Source organism: Euwallacea fornicatus, chromosome 29, assembly GCF_040115645.1.
Source record: "Euwallacea fornicatus isolate EFF26 chromosome 29, ASM4011564v1, whole genome shotgun sequence".
Lineage (NCBI taxonomy): Eukaryota > Metazoa > Arthropoda > Insecta > Coleoptera > Curculionidae > Euwallacea > Euwallacea fornicatus.
The window spans coordinates 150,308-168,901 of NC_089569.1; the positions used below are offsets into that span (position 1 = coordinate 150,308).

Consider the following 18,594-nt stretch of genomic DNA (forward strand, 5'->3'; position numbering starts at 1 on the left):
AGAAATTATAATTTGTCCAGGCGAAACCCTGAAAGCAAATCAAGTGGGAATGGGTAAACTTAGTGTAACGGAAGAATTTCCTTTTTTCTAACATTAAAAAAGAATGTTGCTACAATTAAAGCCGAATTTTCACAACACAGAGAGTGCATTCATCTTGAATGGCGATTAAAATTGATAAAATGACAATTGAAATCGAGTCGAGATTTAAAAATCTTACCTGTAGTTGGCTAACCTGCGAAAGTGGAGGGGTAAAAACAAAATATCCCCGCTTGCTTGCTTAAATAAAAATAATAAGCAATCAGCGCCATTTTGCTTTTGTTGAGTATCGTTACGCAGTTAGAAATTTTCAGTATTTTTTTTGCTCTATTTTCCAGTTTCTTCTGAAGTTTTGTGTTTAGGTCTTATCTAAAAGTAAGTAGGGGAATAAGCTTAAAAATTACCAGTTTAAAAGACCTGATTCTTATGCATCTCCACACCCACGTTTCAAAACAAAAATCAGCTGAGTTGAGTTCGCATTTTGCTTGGTACTTTTTATTGTCTAGTAATCCAGTGATGAGTCAGTCTTCCTGATATATTTAATCTTCATTTACCTCACCCAGAAGAAATAACTTTGACCAGCAATTCACATGTCTTAATGCTTATAACTTCGAATATCTGTCTAATTTCCTGATTAAAAAAAACGCAATATTAATTGTTCCAGTTTTGTGCAAGATATTAGTTTTATTAAGCCCATTGTAGGTAATGGCTTCAAACAAGAAAGTTCTGTTAAAAGTGATTATCCTGGGGGACTCTAGTGTTGGGAAAACATCTCTGATGAACCAGTATGTAAATCGGAAATTTTCAAATCAGTACAAAGCCACTATTGGAGCAGATTTCTTAACAAAAGAAATTACTATTGATGATAGGTAAGCATAACTTTTAATTTATATCTTAACTCTTAAGTATTGATGTATAATCTAAAAGGCTCCTTGCCACTAATCTACCTATTTCTCCTGCTCCATTTTTTCTCATCTGATTGTATTGTATATTTTCTGCATTTTTACTGACCTAAAAATTGACACTAGAGCAAAATAAAATCTTTCTTGTTGTTTTTTATTGATGTTGAAGTTTATCAAATTCAAGTTCAGTGTTAGTAAGATTACAAAAATTGGATATACTGATTGCAAAAATGAACAATTTAAAATACAATTATAAACTACATTAAGTTTAAATTTTGTAAAACTTCCTACTCAAAGATCTAAGTTTTAAGGATCATGACTATTTCATAACTGTGGGGTGTGTACAGTTTTACCTATTATTAAATGATTCAGATTTTATAAAAATACAGTAAATTTATCGTAATGAAGTATATATATAAATTAAATCCAAAACAAAAAGAGACATTGGGTCCCAACATCCCAACATCAATGATGACATTTCACTTGACATTTCTATTAGGTAAATAATGACTGCTATAGGTGTTCTTATTAACCTATTTTAGGAACAAGACCAAAATATATATTTTACAGTTATATAACACCTCCAATTGTTACATTTTAAGGCTAGTAGAAAAAAATTATTATAACCATCTTGCATTGTTATATATGAACATGGCAAAGAAATTCCAAGAACTTTGCAGTTAAACGAATAGAATTTTGAATTTGTATTATATAACAATTCAATTACCTCAAATTCTTAATTAACTAATTAACATTAAATTGACTTTAAGAACTTAATAAAATTACAAATTAAAGTGCCTGTGACATTTAAATTTATCACAGATGCTAATGTTTTGAACTAAAAGTAATCATTTTTTTTTAATTGAAAAATTGTTCAGTTCTTTTTATTTTATTTAATAATATTTGAATTACAATCTTGTTCCATTTCAGAACCGTCACAATGCAAATTTGGGACACAGCAGGACAAGAAAGGTTCCAATCTTTAGGTGTAGCATTCTACAGAGGAGCTGACTGTTGTGTTTTAGGTAATGTCCCTATTCTTTATCTTTCTCTTACAACAGTTTTGTTATACTGGAGTCTTTTAGTATTCGACGTTACTGCTCCGAACACGTTCAAATCATTGGATAGTTGGAGGGATGAATTTTTAATTCAAGCAGCACCTCGAGAGCCAGATAACTTTCCATTCGTCTTACTGGGGAATAAAGTAGATTTGGAACCGAGGGCTATCAGTGCGAAGAGAGCTCAACAGTGGTGTCAGAGCAAAAATAATATTCCATATTTCGAGACGTCTGCGAAAGGTAGGAATCTACGCTTTATTGTTGGTCTGTCGCTGTACTTGTTTTTGATTTTATTATTTAGAGGATATCAATGTTGCTTAAAATTATAAATAACTTGCTACAACATGCATCTTATAAAGATATTTTGATATTGAATTGATATATGAGTCTCTAAATGGTCTATATAAAATTGCCATTGGTGTTAAAGCATTAATATTTTAGCATCGAATTTCCAATTTATCTTTTTTGTTCAGTTTTTTACAATTCCTATCGAATTTTTAAATATTTTCAAAGGGTCTATTTTAATTTTTTTTAAGTAAACGTTGGTGTTTTAATGCTGATTTGGAATATACTTTGCCCACCGTTCTATAAAAAGATGATAATTTTATATGTATTTACAAATATATGATAAGACCTATTAATCGCTATAGAGCACAATCAGCGTAAATGATTCCTTTATTCATGCATTCAGTTCATTCACGCTCAATATTATTTATTTATAAGTACATGCTCCGATAATAATAAGTTCGAAATTCTGCGAGCTTGTGCAGATATTTATCTCTATGAACTTAGTAAAATTCACATATGCACAGCGGCCCCTAGAATATATAAGGGAAGTGAATTTTCAAATTTTAGTAGGTCTTGAATTTGAAGTTCTACATAAAGGCGAGATGACGCAACAGTAACTATTAAACTGTTAATTATTTAGCGCTTTAATGTCTAATTGTTTAGAAATTCTGTCCAAAATGAATTATGTGTAAATTAATGAAACTCTAAACGTAAACAAAGAGACAAGAGAGCCCTTAAAAAATTAAGAGCAGTTAATTAAATTGTGGTGTAAACAGGTAAAAGCACAATAGATTTATGGGATTTGGCGTCAAATGGTAAACAATATGGTTTTTTATAACAGAATTATTTAAATATTTTTATTTAATTTGTACAAAATAGGGTTGTTTAACCAAAGGAAAGTATGCATATTAAACTCGTGTATAATGATTAGTATCCCTTTAGAAGAATCCTCCTACGATGATAACCTTCATCATATACTGGTATAATAATAGACTATACTTTTCTAAAAAGTGGAAACAGTTTCGAAAATATGCTCTTCATTAAAATGTAAAGACACTATGCTTCACATAAATAGTATACATGAATATCGTCGTTCCAAGCAAATTGCGTCAAATAACCCATTAAATGCAGAGAATTTGATTTTTTTATTTCACTAGTAATTTAAATGTATTACAGAGGGTCTCAACGTAGAACAAGCCTTCTTGGCCATCGCAAAAAACGCCCTCGCCCAACAAAACCAATCCGTCGATCTCTACAACGAATTTCCGGACCAGATCAAACTCACCAATACACAGAGGCCCAATAACGGCGCAGATTCTTGTGGTTGCTAGGTCAAATAATTATATGCCGATTTGTAGGTTCAAGTGAAAAAGGGATATTGTTAATATATAATAATATTTAATCCGCGCAATTCCAGCAGGTTTTCTCATCTTTGATTATGGTCTGTTAGCCTCTCACTATTTTTCAGACATGCATGATAAAGGTGGAACTATATGTAAATTAATAATATTAAGCCAGATCCACATATATCGGATTCGGCATATTTGACCAACTACAGGTGAGAATGGCGAATATTATCACGAACAGCGAATATTTGCTTAAATCGATACATCCACATTAGTTGAGATATGCCGAACAATTATCATTCGGGACTGGCCGAATTACGCGTGTGTGGAACCGACATTATCGGTAGTGCAAGTCAGGATTTTCAAAAAATTCAGCTGAAGTTATTTGATTAAGAGCTGATTTATTAGTAATAATAGTCGCGGAAATTTGCTGTATTGATGCTTAAAATATGGACACTATCAACGTTTTTAACACTAAAAAAATATATGTAATGCTTAGTTTTATTTATACTCTAATTACTCAAGTAAAAAAAGGTTTATTTTATTATATTTAACTGTATTCTTGTTTTTATAGAAGTATAATCTAAAATGTGATAAATATTTAAGTTTTTTCCCATAGGTTCGTTCTTTGTTCTAGGTGTTGCGTACTAACTGCTTTGTATAAACAACTGGCCCAAATTTCTTTATCCTTCAAGTGGTTGCCTCAGATCCATTTGGATAGCAATAGTGACATAGTCAACAGATAAGTTTGTGAACATCTCTTAGATATTAAAGTGAAGCTTCATCTAATAAGTGACTCTATTAAGTGTTGATTTCGCCGTGCACGTGGTGAGGGCTACCGAGACTTAATTAGGTAGTGACGACAGGATCCGTCATATTATATCAAAATTCTAATATTTCTCAGTAAATATCAATATGGGCATTGACATATACGAAGGTTAGAGATTCGATGCCCTACAAAACACAAAGTTCTTTATTTCAAAAAATGAATAGTTTTTTTTATATTTTAATAGTCCTATTCACCAAAATTTTGTATTCAACACAACCTATTTACATCTTGCCTTTAATAAATTATTTTGAATCCACATTGTCAATTCTTAGTCATGTTATGTCAAAAACGTCACAACCAATAAAATATCGGACTAAGCTGTCACAACTGTGCTAAAGATAGCCACTGTAGTGAGGACTATTTTTTACTTTTTGCCTAATAATATGTATGATAAGATGTATAAAGGCTAGTTTTATGTCGTTTTGTGGAAGTAAGCGTCAAAAAAACCCCTAATACACAAAACATTTTCTGAGGCACCAATAATTTAACATATTAGCCTTGAATATATTTAGTGGGATCTTCTCAAGGTGTGGTATTGTGCTTCTAAATTTCCCTATTGGTAAATACACAATTTAGTGCTAGGCCGATGCTCATCATGGGTGTTGCCAATACGTTTCTTACCCAACAATTTTTTAAACCCATAAGGAAAACATTTACAGTCTAATAAAGCAACAGAATATAAATAGTTTGCCATTAACCAACAATATCATGAAAACGTTCCCTATCGTAGGCTCGTAATACTAAAATAATTTGTATTTTAAAGATTACAGTGTAAACGTAATGATTAAACAACACAAAAGCAGTTTTTCAGTTTTTTAACTCAGATACAAGTAGCAAAATTCCTTAAACGTAAATGTATTGGCACATTTAACATATTACGACGGCAGTTAAATTAAAAGTTGAGTGCGGTCTTACGTCACTGCTTCATAGCAGCCTTTACGAAGTCGAGAAATTTGGCAACATCAGTGAACACCACGAAGTGCCTCGAATCGCAACTGAATTTATTTTGGACTGCGACGCTGATCGACACTAAGCCCCGGATTTGGTAGACTGGATTGTTTTTGTCCGATCCAGGTTTTGTGAGTACTAGACCACCGCCTGAATCACCATTGCAGACTGATGTGCCTGAAGAAGTAAAAGAAATATTCATTGAGGGCTATATTCAGTATTTTAACGGTGTTCATGGGCATTTCTATAAATAGAAAAGTGTACTACAGCACATATTTATTTGTTGCTATGTACCCACCGTTCTGATATCCTGCGCACATTGTGGTGCTGCTGGTAAATCTCGAATAAAAGTCAGGATATGAAAATAAACATGTTTCTTGTGACACGATTGGCATGTGGGCTTTTGTAAGTTGTTCGGTCACTTTGCCAGTTTCATCAAAGCCCCATCCGGCAACTGTTCCTAAATAATAAAAATAATATTTACCTAATAAAAGGGAAAGATAATAATGGAGAATCCTAAAATGATCTTGTCAAAATGTTCTAAAAAATCGTATTGAAAGTTATTACACCCTGTATATGTATGACGTTCACGGCTTTTTAGATCACTCTGTATATGTCAAAATATTTCGCTAAAACATAGCTATGTGATATATTTATAATTTTAACTATAAATATATATATATATATGTCTTACCCACTTGATTAACCACAAGTTCCAACGAGGAAGGCCCCTCCCATAAGCATACTGGTCTAACATAATCGCTCAAATGTGCCGGTTCTGTTAATTTTAACACAGCAATGTCATTCCCAAAACTCTGCGGATTGTATTTTGAGTGTACAAATATTTTGTCCACGTGCCGATTCTGTAACCCCGGACTTTTCCACGTCCGAAGATAAAATTTTCCTGTATGCATTACGTCAGAAAAATCGGTCAATAATCGAAAACCACTACTTACCTAAAAATACTGCTAAGTTATCGGAGTTAATAACAGTTTGACTCTTTTTTAAGGTAACGCAGTGAGCTACAGAGAGAAGATGAGTCAGACTAATTAAAGAAGCTCCACAAACGTAAGTTAGGTCGATGCCTTGAGAATAGTATAGAGCTGCATGCCATGGAAATTCGCCTTCTTGGGTAGCCTGACCGTGTGTTACTAAAGGTTTAGGTGAAGTCTGAAATGAAATTTTATTTTCTAGGGGTGGTTAACCATCTCAAGACAAGCCGTTTAAACCACAAACGTATTTCGTTGGTGTATACAATATTCTTTATAAAGTCGCATAAATCAAGCGGTGTCAGATCGAGTGACCTAGGAGGTCATGGAATAGGGCCACCACGATCAATCCATTGATTTCCAAAAATGCCAATCAAATGCTAGCAAATCAATTGATTAAAGTGAATGGGTGGAAAAACCATATTTGTGAACGTACAACTAAAAGATTCTCTTTTAAGTGTTTTTACAAATTATTTTGCAAACAAATAACTAATCATAACCGAATAATTGATTTTGGAACGCAAAAGAATCAGTAAGTTGTGGTTTGTTCGACATTTCGGCATGATTATAACAAACAAAATGAGGATTATCGACCACTTACGCATAAGTATTATGAGAATTATTTGTTACTGCGTGTAACTATTCTGTGTAAATTCTCTACAAAATTACAGATATTGGGGATAATCTTCAGGTTATAAAACCTGCACTTTTTGTATAAGGCCAGAAAATTAATAAAGCATTACTTACCACAACTGTTCCACAAATGGCGGCATCAAAAATGGTTGGTTTAGAGTTCGTTGGTTTCTGAATAGATTGACTGTGCGGCTTCAGGAGCTCTATGAAGTCACCTTTATAAATATCTTGCGATTCGGAAGTTGCTCCCGGTCTTCTGTACAAAGTATGGATTAAAGTTGTTTTTTACTCTACACATTATCACTACGAAAAAGAGTAAAAATGGAAAAGCAATAAAGAGTTTGGACCTAGTAGCTTGTTATAAATCCTATGTAGTCTTTAGATAACGAGAATGGTTAAATCTTAACCTACCCTTTACTCATTTTCAGCCTTAGAGTTCTGCAGCTAACGATGTAAACTTACGATATACTTTGTTCGACGACAATGCTGGGAGTAAGTCCTCCTTCTCCTTGAAAATTTTGAGGTAATGGCCCCTCTGGCTGTAACGGACTGGTAAATAGAGTTCCTCCTGTAGGTAGCTCTGTGCTCAAAGTAGACTCCGGACACTTAAGCCTAGAGGTAGGCAAATTACGTGAAGCCCAAAGGAGCGAATGATTGTAAAGGACCTACACTCCATTCAGCTTTAAGTTCACCAATTTGGGAAGTGGCTTATTTTGGTCGTAGCGTATAAAGAATTTAATTTTGAGGGGCGTATTAGGTTTCAGTTGATAGTTGGGATTCTTTATTAAATATCCGTATGAGTCATCTCTCGATTTCACTTCCCCAAACCAATTCTGAAAAAAACTTTTATTACAGATTTACAAAAAAAGCTGATGATGGTTGCCGAAAATCGAAACGTCGGATTTAAAATATGACAAAGTAAGGCTAAAGATATATTTCCCATTCTTTTTTCGGATGCAGCTTCGTGACACATTTCGTCTCAAACTAATCACCTATACAAAATATACAAAGTGATCTTTGGAAATCGAAAAATCGATTGAGTATGGAGAAATACATTGAACTACCTATGAGACAAAGAAACAGGATCATCCGTTTAGACGGCATATAAATTTCACAAGTTGAGAGCATCGAAAAAATTTTGCAACAAAAAATGATGTATAAGGGGCATTAACCAAAGTACATCACGTGATTTTTGTATTATAACGTACTTTGATCTGAAGTCCTAACTCGAAAAAAATGCCTATGTAGTGAAACAATGAAGAGTTTAAAGGAAATAGATAGGTGAAAACCCTTATTCGATCATGTGACTGAAATATCGAACTCTTGTCTTTAGAAGCCGGTTCGATTAGACGATTTCGTTTAGTGAGGTTAACATAAAAAATATTCATAATATTGATAAACGGCGGAAATACAAACGAAAATGATATCACTTTATTTCCCAGGAAAAATCGATTTGTCGAATCTCCCAGAGCAACAACAAACATTCAACTACAAATAAAAACAAGTAGAACAAGAGCATGAACATCCGTCTAGATGGACGCCAGAACGCAAAAGTTGGAGCATCAAAGACAGATTTTGGAGCAGAAAATGAAGCAAAAGAGGCTCGCCTCAGGAATGGTGCAGGCGTCAGATGCGAGAAGCAATTCTGGGAAAAGCAGAGATAGTAGCGGGAATAGCAGGAGAGAGCTGCATGGGTATGATGGACCACTGCAGTATGCAATGGGTCAGGACAACAATCCAGACCAAATTGTAGTCATGTCGAGCGTCGATAGCCTTGGTAAGTTACTTGACTAATTATGGTACTCTATTAGTTAAATCTGGGCTTCACTAATTATGGCTCAGTGTGATATTCACTGTACATTTGAAATTACTTAAAAATTAATACTCAAGTAAGTGGCTTTGTGACGTTGAATCTTGGATTGTCCAAATTTATTAAATTATTGGCACACTGCTCAATACTTTAGTAAATAGATGAATCTGACATAAACCAGGTGATACATTTCACTTTTCATCATAGTTCCATTTATGCAAATACTTTAGAAATACTTAAAAATGTCTCGAAAATATCTCAATATGCCTTATAATGTTATGAACGTGTACTACAATAAAATACTTGAATAATATGTCCTCAAATAAAAATTGATAGCAGCTAACAAAAATACAGGTTATCGAAAAAAATTTAAAGGTAAATCATTATTTCTTTATGGGGAAAAATTGCAAGATTAGGGAAACAATAAGGGGCTTGGAATTTAGTGGATTGTCATTTTAAGTGAAAGATTGTGGTATGTACAACTCATTAAAAAAAATATTTGGGTGAAGCTTTTTTGCCACAAATTAAAAAATAGTTTATAAAAATAGGATTCTTTCAAAACATTGTAATACAAAAACAAATAAATATGGAAGAAAGGTAATATTGCAAAACATAACAGAAAAACTTCATATAAACTGACAGAGCAATCTCCAAACAAGCACCACTAGACAGAGCATTTTGTACTTTTGAAAACATATCTTGCTATTTTTAACTTTGTCACAAAGGGAAAATTAAGCAACAACCATAGAGATATACTTGCTAAAAATATTGTTATTTATTATATTAATCTACAAATTTTGTAAAGAGTTATTATAAGTAAAAAATTAATTTAGGTCATTTTACTCATTTCCTTTTTCATGCTTTGTGGATACTCAATAAATGTGAAGAGATTTATTTAGGACATGTTAACTAAAAGAATAGTTTCATCAGGAAATAATGTAAATTAAAAAGCTTTTTTACAAGTACTTTCTATTGTTTATATGTGATACTATTATACGAGAAATGTCATAGAAAATTGTATTTTCCCCAAATTGTCAAGAAATATATTTTTTTTCTATGATTATCATTATAGTGCACTGTTTATTTTCTATGAGTTGAGCTCGCAACTCTAATGAAATATCCAAAACAACGAAGCAAAACAAACAAACATTTTTGTAACAGCTGCATCGAATTTTGTAGTTTTAATTAGTAAATTCCTTTTATTTTTTACTTTGTAAAATTAGAAAATGTATCAAGCGAATGTGGTGAAAATGACCATTTCTTTCACTGAGTAGCATTTCTGTATAATACACTAGTTAGTCTCTTAACAGCTGTTTTTTTGTTCTAGATGATAATATAGTACAAGATCTGACCACAAATAATATCGCGAGTACTGATCTACTTGATGTAGAAGATGATGAATCTTCACCTGTATCACCAAATCAAAATGGCAACTTAATAAATCCCCTTGGGGACTACTCAGATATTGTTAATGATAATCAAGCCAGCGGGTCCTTAAGTCCTGGCAGTCTTGAGATTGAAGGAGACATACCTAATGACGATGTAGCTGCTTTTGTCATGGAACCAGCATTACCAAGAGTGAGTAATATTAACATTATTCTTGTTACAAAATATCTAAATATATTTAAATAAAATTCCTTTGTGTGTGTGCACAGGGCCAACTTATAGAAAAAAAACGGCCTTGTACTCCAAGTTTTATCGTTTACATTTAAAGAATTTGTTGAGGTGCAACAAAAAATACACGGCATAAGGTGCTGGTATGATAGTTTTTTGTAGGCTCAAGATACTATAAGTGTTTAAAATGATTCTTGCAGTAATGGGAGATTAAAAATCTCAACTTTATTAATGCGTGGACGCAACCATTTCAGTTATTAATCGCCTTGTTTAATACACGTATCGGTTAAATAATTTTTAATGAATTCCTCAAGTTAAATAAGATTTCTACAGCTTTTCTACTTTTTAGTTGTTTCTGAGAAATGACTGTCGCTCTCTCTTATTTTATTAACCCGAATAACTCCTCATTACGATTATAACTATTTTGATAAAGCAAACATATTTTCACTCTCCTAGGTCTTATATCGATGCCGCATAGCGCGTGATCGACGCGGCGTTGACCGCGGGCTGTTTCCCACTTACTTTCTACAACTCGAACGATCAAGAGGAAGACGCACGTTATTATTAGCAGCTCGCAAGAGGAAAAAAAGCGCGACGAGCCATTATGTCATTAGTGCAGACCCTACCGACTTATCGCGTAGAGGGTCCGGCGCAGTAGGGAAGCTGCGCAGCAACGCTTTAGGAACCAGGTTTCAAGCCTGGGCTGGAAAAAGCGCGGGTAAGTTTGAGTTGGTACGTGAGAGGTTAACAGGAGCGGAGAGATTTCGTATATGTCTGTCTGTACAGGTGTCCAGTTAAGTAAATATTATAGACACTTTAAGCTCAAAATATGTTTCATATTTTTTGAGTCATCTAGAAAAATTGGGTTTGGGTTTTTAGGAAAAAGGAGTTATGAGTAATTTTAACTTAAACTTAATAAAAATTCCCTAAAAAGATTTTGCCTTCGCTGTATAGTTCACCATAAAATGATTTCGTCTAATAGGAAGTAACAAACTAGACGAAGAAGGTTCCGAAGGTCCTCCAAAAGAGGAATTAGCAGCAGTCCTTTATGACGCCAACGTCCTAGGTTTCAAAGGTCCAAGACGAATGACAGTGCTTATTCCAGCGTTAGCGGAAGGTCACCGCGCGGGGCCAGACGAATTTTTGGTGGAGGCTTGGAAATCCGGACGTACGGACAGGCTTGTTTTATTACGTAACAAAACACCCGTATGGAACGATGATACTCAGTCATACGTGCTGAATTTCCATGGCAGAGTGACGCAAGCGTCCGTGAAGAATTTCCAGATCGTGCACGATAGTGACCCAGATTATGTGGTGATGCAGTTCGGAAGGGTGGCCGACGATGCTTTTACTATGGACTATAGGTATCCTTTGTGTGCGCTGCAGGCTTTTGCGATAGCTTTGAGCAGCTTTGATGGAAAATTGGCCTGCGAGTAGGTTTTAGGGTTATAGTCATTTTTGTGCAGGGTTTACGGCTTTTTCGTAGCAAATGAGTGGTTACCAAACATGTAGTTTTGATAATCTAACCTTAGTTGACTATTGCGTCGATAAAGTTTTACGTAACGAATTTGAATTTTCGAAATATGTATATTCAGAGTTGTTATTTTCTATTAAATATTTCTGCATTTTTGATAATGCAATTGAACGTATTTCAGCCAGTCGCCCGGTTTTATTTTTTAGAGTAATTTGTATTCTAAATCGCTGTTGTAAGTATAAGAAAAATACAGGGAGCACGAAAGAAAATTAAGTTCCTGTGTAGAGTAGCGATTTCCGGGGACTGAGGTGTTTATCTATAATCATGAGATTATTGTGCCTTTTTAGTTGATTGGGAAATGTTTGGAAACCCACCAAAATTCACGAAGATATGATCTGATATTATACCTGATAATATTTATATATCTGATATTATATACTAATCTTATCTGAAGCGACGAAAAATGGCAGATATGATATTCATTGATACATTATCTGACCATTATTAATTAGGATTATTGCTCCTGTACGATTACTATATCAATAGCATTTTGTGCCTTTTTATTGCTAAAGTTTCTAGAAACCAGAATGTATTCAAGATGACACTGATATTGATGGGCTAATCACTGGGCATACTATGATATTTAAAAAATACATTTAAAAATCAAAATTTAGTGTCAGGTTCGGAGAATCCCGACTAAAAGTATCATGATATTAAAAAAATTTCAGAAAGACGCGTAATGTTATCATGTATTAGTGGCCCAAATTTTTTATAAACATTTTATTGTAATCGGCAAAACAGCCGTATATAACCCAGAAATCAGATATAAGGTGTTCAATTAACAAAAAATCAATTTGGGTTTGCCATGAATTTGTGGAGCGTGTTTAATAAATAAAAATATATCTCTGCATATATCAAATCTATATAAAACTTCCAAATTTCATTAGTCGCCCCGTTCTACTCGGTTTTGGGCTACTGAAACTTCAGAACTATTCGGAATTTTGTAAACTCTCAGAGCATTTCATGCTGTGGCTCATGTCAAGATTTCATCAAAATTTAATCGATTTCTCTTATGAATTTCGAGATCTCAATGACAAACGTGGAATTTGAACCACCCTGGCTACAAACCAAATTTAAATTAATTAACTGAGAAACTCTAGGAGTTAGAAAGCAAAGACTAGGAACCATTTTCTAACTTTAACATCTGTTAATGCTAACTGAATTTTAAGTACCATATGTTGATAATGAAGCATCGCATTTACCCTATATTTAAAAAAATATATATTTTTCACTTAAACCACTGCAGCTGTCAATTTTTAACAAGGATATCTTTTTATGTAGAAATATTTATTGGCCTTTTTACTATCAATGGTCAATAAAGGAACATACAAAAAAATTGGGGTACTTTTATGCATTAACCCTCTAGAGTTATTCGCCCTTCCTAAAATATCTAAATTTTTTAGAGTTTCACAAAGAAGACAAAAAGTTCTGACAACGTACAAAATTTAATTTATTTATCTTTATACATTTCTGAAATTTTAATTATAATAATTTCCAGGAATTTAACACCGTTTATATGAAAAATAAAACGTTTTTACTATGTTGGGGCTCAGAATTCGTAGTTAAATTGGTAGCATTATTTTCAGAGACACCGTGTATAATTATATAAGAATTATACTTAGAAAAAGTCTGGAAATGTAACCCCTACAGGAAATTTTTAAGTTTGTTTACAATAACACGATTTCTTTGCCAATTTAACAGACTTCGTCACTCGCTTCACTAACCATCGTAAAAGTAACCCTGTATATGGAAGTTGAAAAAAAATACTAGGGTGAGTCATTTCTCAGAGACACCCGTTATAGAAAATTGTATTTGATATAAAGAACTTGACTGTACTTCCGATTCATAAGGTCGGAAGGATAAACCATATTGAGTCAGTGGCGGAGATAGAAGTACCTATTGAGTTTTAATAATTTTGAATAAATAAATCTAAGAAGTAATAAAGTATTGAGCATCACAGGATATAGCGTTCAAATGGGAACTCTGGATAATGTTTAGTGCCTGTCACCGTTTTGTCATAAGCTTTATTGTTGTGATGTCTTGCCCTTAAACTTGCTGCAGTTGGGCTGTGAATATGATTTACAGATTATAGGAACTCTATAACGGAAAAGATTATAGAATTGTTAATTTTTTAAAAATTGTATAACTCTGTAAGTCAAAATCGAAAGGAAATAGGACGTGTGTTTATAGGAGCAACTCGGCTTAAAATGCGCTTTTCTCACCACACTTGATGTCCTGATCAGAAAGTATAGGACATCCCTTATGACTAAGTTGGGAACCGTTACACACATCTATCTAACAATAAGAGGTTTTTATTTTAATATGTTAGGACGTTCATATTTATGGCGACATGGGGCTGAAAGTTACATCCGCACTGCGTAGAGATTACGTTTTGGAACAGTATTGTTAAATTATGTAATAATTAATCTAAATATTTGTAAAAAGTGTTAAGTGGAATTAATGTGAAATAAAACAGAATCTTACCAAATACCATCAATGTTTCAATAATTTGCAAATATACGCCTCAGCTTTCACTTACCCCTAATTGTATACTCGGTGCATCCAACAAAATCCTGAACCACACGCCACTTAATTCCTGATCTGTCATCAATGTCGCTGTGCCGTACCACCGATCCGGCTCATTAGGTCTCTGTTCATATTGGAAAATTTTAGGACATGGAGATATCAATTGGCCGGAACATGAAACCACAAGGAGGAACCAGGAGGCCCAAAGCAAAATCACCATTGCTGCTTAGCTATAAAGAATTCAAAGAAGTAAAATTTTATGATAGAGTGTGGTTGCCTGTGTCGTCGATATATTTGAAAAATTGTCTGTAATTATGGTGTTAATGAACGGGTTTCTTCGAAGCGTTAATAGCGGTATTCTTACGATGTTTTCAGAGCATCAAGTTTCTGGTAAATTTTCTTCGCCTGCTAGAATATATTTTTTTGTTTCATATAAATATTTTTCAGCTGGCGTTCTTTTGAAGTCAAATATGGTCAAGAATCTGTTGATACAAATTAAAATCGCGGTATTTTATGCAAACAAATACATTTCTTATTTTGTTCTAGTTTTCGTAAATGAGTCATAATGTAGTTCATATCGGCTGTAATTCATGGTTAATAGCACTTATTTCCTTTCCGAAGATAATTGTTTTGATTGTCGGTTTAACTGATCAGAAAAATGGGACTTGTAGATTGTCTAAGGTGTAAAGTAAGTAAAGCACATGTTTAATGTAATACCTAACAACATATGTAGATGCAAGGTTTCAGTATATATTACATTCTACTCCTATAAGGAGATAAAAATGGTAAATGTGAAAGTTTTAAGATGTGGTCTGAATCGTTTGAATCTATTAACAATAATCGAATAACTGAGACGATAATTTTTATATTTTATACGAATCGTGTTGTATATTTTTGACATTTTTTTGTTTCAAATATACTTGGTAACAAAAAGATATAAGTCTAAACTATAACTCTGATTTAAAAAAAAGTCAGGACTTGAGATTTTAAGGGCGAAACATTAAATCAATGTTCATATATTGTACATAGAGGTGTCTAATTTCCATTTCTGTTTTGACCAGTATTGTCGAAATAGGTTTATTCGTTTCGAAATTACAAGACCTCTAAAAGGATCCAAACAATATTTTGATCCAGTCAGGATGACAAGCACTTTACCCATTTATTTTCATTTGCAAAGTAATAGACCACCGACTCCTCATTTCTTCTTTATCTACTCCTTTTGCTCAAGTAAAAAATGTCAGTGCCATGGTCATGGTCAAAGCGATCATGATTTATCGCTTTGAGTCGTTAAGAAAATAGACGATTTTTCAAACGAAAACTGATTTTTCAACAATATAAGAAATAATTCATGATTTACGCAAGACAACTTTGACCTTTATGGTCACGCGAAGAACAAGCCTGGTTTCGGGCTACGATTATTCCGAAGAATCAATTAATGTTAATAATTTAATCTATTAGGTATATGGTAAATAATAAATAATTTCTACTGCGTATAGATTTAGAGACAGAAATTTATTTAATGTTATGAGAAAATTATGATTTTCATAATTATTTGCCGTTCAAAATTTTTTCAATCTCTTGCCCATAGCTGCTACTAACATTATTTTTAGTATTAATCGCGTAATCAAAGCAGTTTCAAGCTTGAAATGTAGACTGTTTAGCTACTAATAATCACTAATGAACGTAGTAATACACAACATTAATATGTGGTAGCATACTATTATTTCCTGATTGACAAAAAGTGACCTTTTAGAGACACTTTTACAGGCAAATTAGAATTTTAGTGACTTTTTCGCTCTATTACTTTTTTTCATAGATCCGAAAAACATAGATTAGTCGCTACCGAATTGAAGAAAAAAATTATGTGTTTTACACGAACAAACAATGCACATTTACTGCCTTAACTTTTTCATAGTCGTTTTTTTGGGTGCCGTCATGACGAAGACCTTCGCAGGTGCATTAAACTAAAATAAACTAAAGAAGGTAGATTTCCAAACCAGACTGTCAATAGCCCTATAATGTATTCTGTTTACGTCATTATTACGTTTACTGTACCTGTTTCTGTAGATCAAGCTTTATTAGTCATTCTCTTCTATTCGTAAACGAAACATTTTTCCCTATAACATTAATACCTATTTATTTAACCAGTTAAGAAAGGAAGTTCTTAAACACCCATATCAATTAACCAAACCAGTTAGAAATACGGTCTTTTTTAATGTTAAATGCCTACAAGATTTGCTCTAATTTCTGCATTTTTTTGATAGAAAATAGACATATATTTCATTACAAGTCTGGAAAATGCAGGAAGCAATATGAAACTGCCTCTTTTACGTACTTATCGCTTTAGCATTTCTTATGGCAAAAGATCACAATTTGTGCATTTAATGAATGAAATAAAATTAACAATAAAAATGTTGTACACTCATTTTACAGAATATTACTCAGGGATAATTTTCACGAATTAGGTGAATACACAACAGAAAATGTTAGAACATTTGAATGTTGCGATATCGGTATCAAGGTTCACTAAGAAACGACAAATTAATTTGAACAAATTTCCAGAAAAATTTTAGTACTCAAAGACGAACAATGAGAGCGATCTTCGCTAGCTGAAAAATGGAGCAAAGGTACTGGGTGTTCGGTAATAGGTTTAGACTGCTTGTCATGAGATTATTATTAGAGATTGGAAAAAACTTTAATTATGAAAATTGAAGGAGTATTTCTGAATCGCCAGAAAATGGTTTTGGTTGAAATAAAAGAATATCGCAGAGTTCGAAAAAATTTCAAGTTGGTAAATTTGTAACGAAGCATTCTACATATTTTTTAATGAGCTTTGATTCTAAAAATATGCTCGAAATTGGCTAAACTGAAATATTTTTGAAATTAGAAAAAAATTCGTCAAAATCTTCGAAAAATATACAGGATTTTCCATTACAAATTTGTATTTTCTTCTAACTTTGTAATGTTTCTATATCATTTAATGCGGTTTTACGGCTATTTAGAAGCAGTACTCGAACTTCCACGCTTGCGATTTCCTCCCATCTGTAATAATATAACCACGAACATCAGCCTATATAGATAAGTTAACCCCCCCATTTATGGTACCAAACTCGTCGATTGACACATAACGGCTGATTGCTGTTGTAATATCATATAGTGTGTCTCCAATTCGAAGCCTATCATTGGGATCTTGGTCTTTTTGATTTTTTCAGTAAACAACACACACGTACTTTCCTTGCACGATGTAATAAATTTTTATGATGACTACTTACCTACCAATCGAGAATGCGAATCTACGCGGGTCCAAGCATGAACGGTAGAGCACGTAAACAATACAAAGTCGCGATTGAAATTAAAAAAATCAACAAATTATAGACAAAGTGTAGTCAAATGCATCATAGTCCTTTCTCAATGAAAAACCAGTTTGCCCAAAGCCGCCGCTGTTATATTCCAAGACTTATTAACAAATTAGTTTTCAATATTTTCGTATTTTGTAGGTATACAGCTCAACGCTTGAGTTAAACTGCAATCGGAACTATTTGGTCCGGTTCTTCTACCAAGAGGTTGGGTGGAATTTTGACGCCAAATTGTTTGCCGTCAAGAAGAAGTACCTTCTTGGCAAAACAGGTCGGGTAGCATTCATTTCAAGGCGATTTAAAGGTAAACAGGCGTTATTTATGAGCAGAAAAAACGAATCCCCGTCAATGCTCCACAACACGGCCAGTAGAGGTCAGTGTTGAGGTTATTTGGATTTCGCGCTTAAATTCGATTTTTTTGATGTAGGTAGGTATGTCCTTTCATATTAAATAAGAAAATATAGATATAAAAGCGTGCTAATGACTATTATACATATAGGATGTTCGTTTCTGGAATCCAACAATGAGGATCTCGGTAATCATAAAAGATACGAAGTTGATTAAATGGACGCAAAGTTGCGGAATTTAAAGTTCCATAATTTGTCATTTCAAAATCTGGAAGTTCTGATGGCGCTCGAAGGTATTAGAAAAAAGTTAAATTTTGAAAAAAAACATTTTTTCCGCAGCTCATTTGGTGAGGTAACTCAAAATAATTGTTATTTCAT

The 18,594-nt window shown here is 33.3% G+C and overlaps 3 protein-coding genes across 4 annotated transcripts; 2 read left to right on the forward strand and 1 right to left on the reverse strand.

Annotated features, from left to right (window-relative positions):
• Positions 1–256: 256 nt before the first annotated feature.
• Rab7 (RAS oncogene family member Rab7) lies at positions 257–6,313 on the forward strand. Its single transcript, XM_066297758.1, has 5 exons — positions 257–411; positions 739–905; positions 1,869–1,963; positions 2,024–2,236; positions 3,461–6,313. The coding sequence occupies exons 2-5, from the start codon at positions 742–744 to the stop codon at positions 3,613–3,615; spliced, it is 627 nt and encodes a 208-aa protein (XP_066153855.1). The 5' UTR covers positions 257–411; positions 739–741; the 3' UTR covers positions 3,616–6,313.
• LOC136347605 (chymotrypsin-C-like) lies at positions 4,922–18,131 on the reverse strand. 2 transcript variants are annotated; one of them, XM_066297748.1, is made up of 9 exons: positions 17,790–18,131; positions 14,527–14,743; positions 7,699–7,862; positions 7,492–7,641; positions 7,144–7,285; positions 6,364–6,577; positions 6,102–6,311; positions 5,706–5,867; positions 4,922–5,584 (listed from the first exon to the last, which is right to left on the reverse strand). In XM_066297748.1, the coding sequence occupies exons 2-9, from the start codon at positions 14,731–14,733 to the stop codon at positions 5,376–5,378; spliced, it is 1,458 nt and encodes a 485-aa protein (XP_066153845.1). In that variant the 5' UTR covers positions 14,734–14,743; positions 17,790–18,131; the 3' UTR covers positions 4,922–5,375. The 2 variants fall into 2 exon arrangements, with proteins under 2 accessions (XP_066153845.1, XP_066153846.1); XM_066297749.1 differs by having other exon boundaries at positions 17,786–18,131.
• Positions 8,475–14,478, forward strand: ktub (Tub domain-containing protein ktub). Its single transcript, XM_066297751.1, has 4 exons — positions 8,475–8,806; positions 10,167–10,417; positions 10,910–11,171; positions 11,436–14,478. The coding sequence occupies exons 1-4, from the start codon at positions 8,563–8,565 to the stop codon at positions 11,888–11,890; spliced, it is 1,212 nt and encodes a 403-aa protein (XP_066153848.1). The 5' UTR covers positions 8,475–8,562; the 3' UTR covers positions 11,891–14,478.
• Positions 18,132–18,594: the final 463 nt, after the last annotated feature.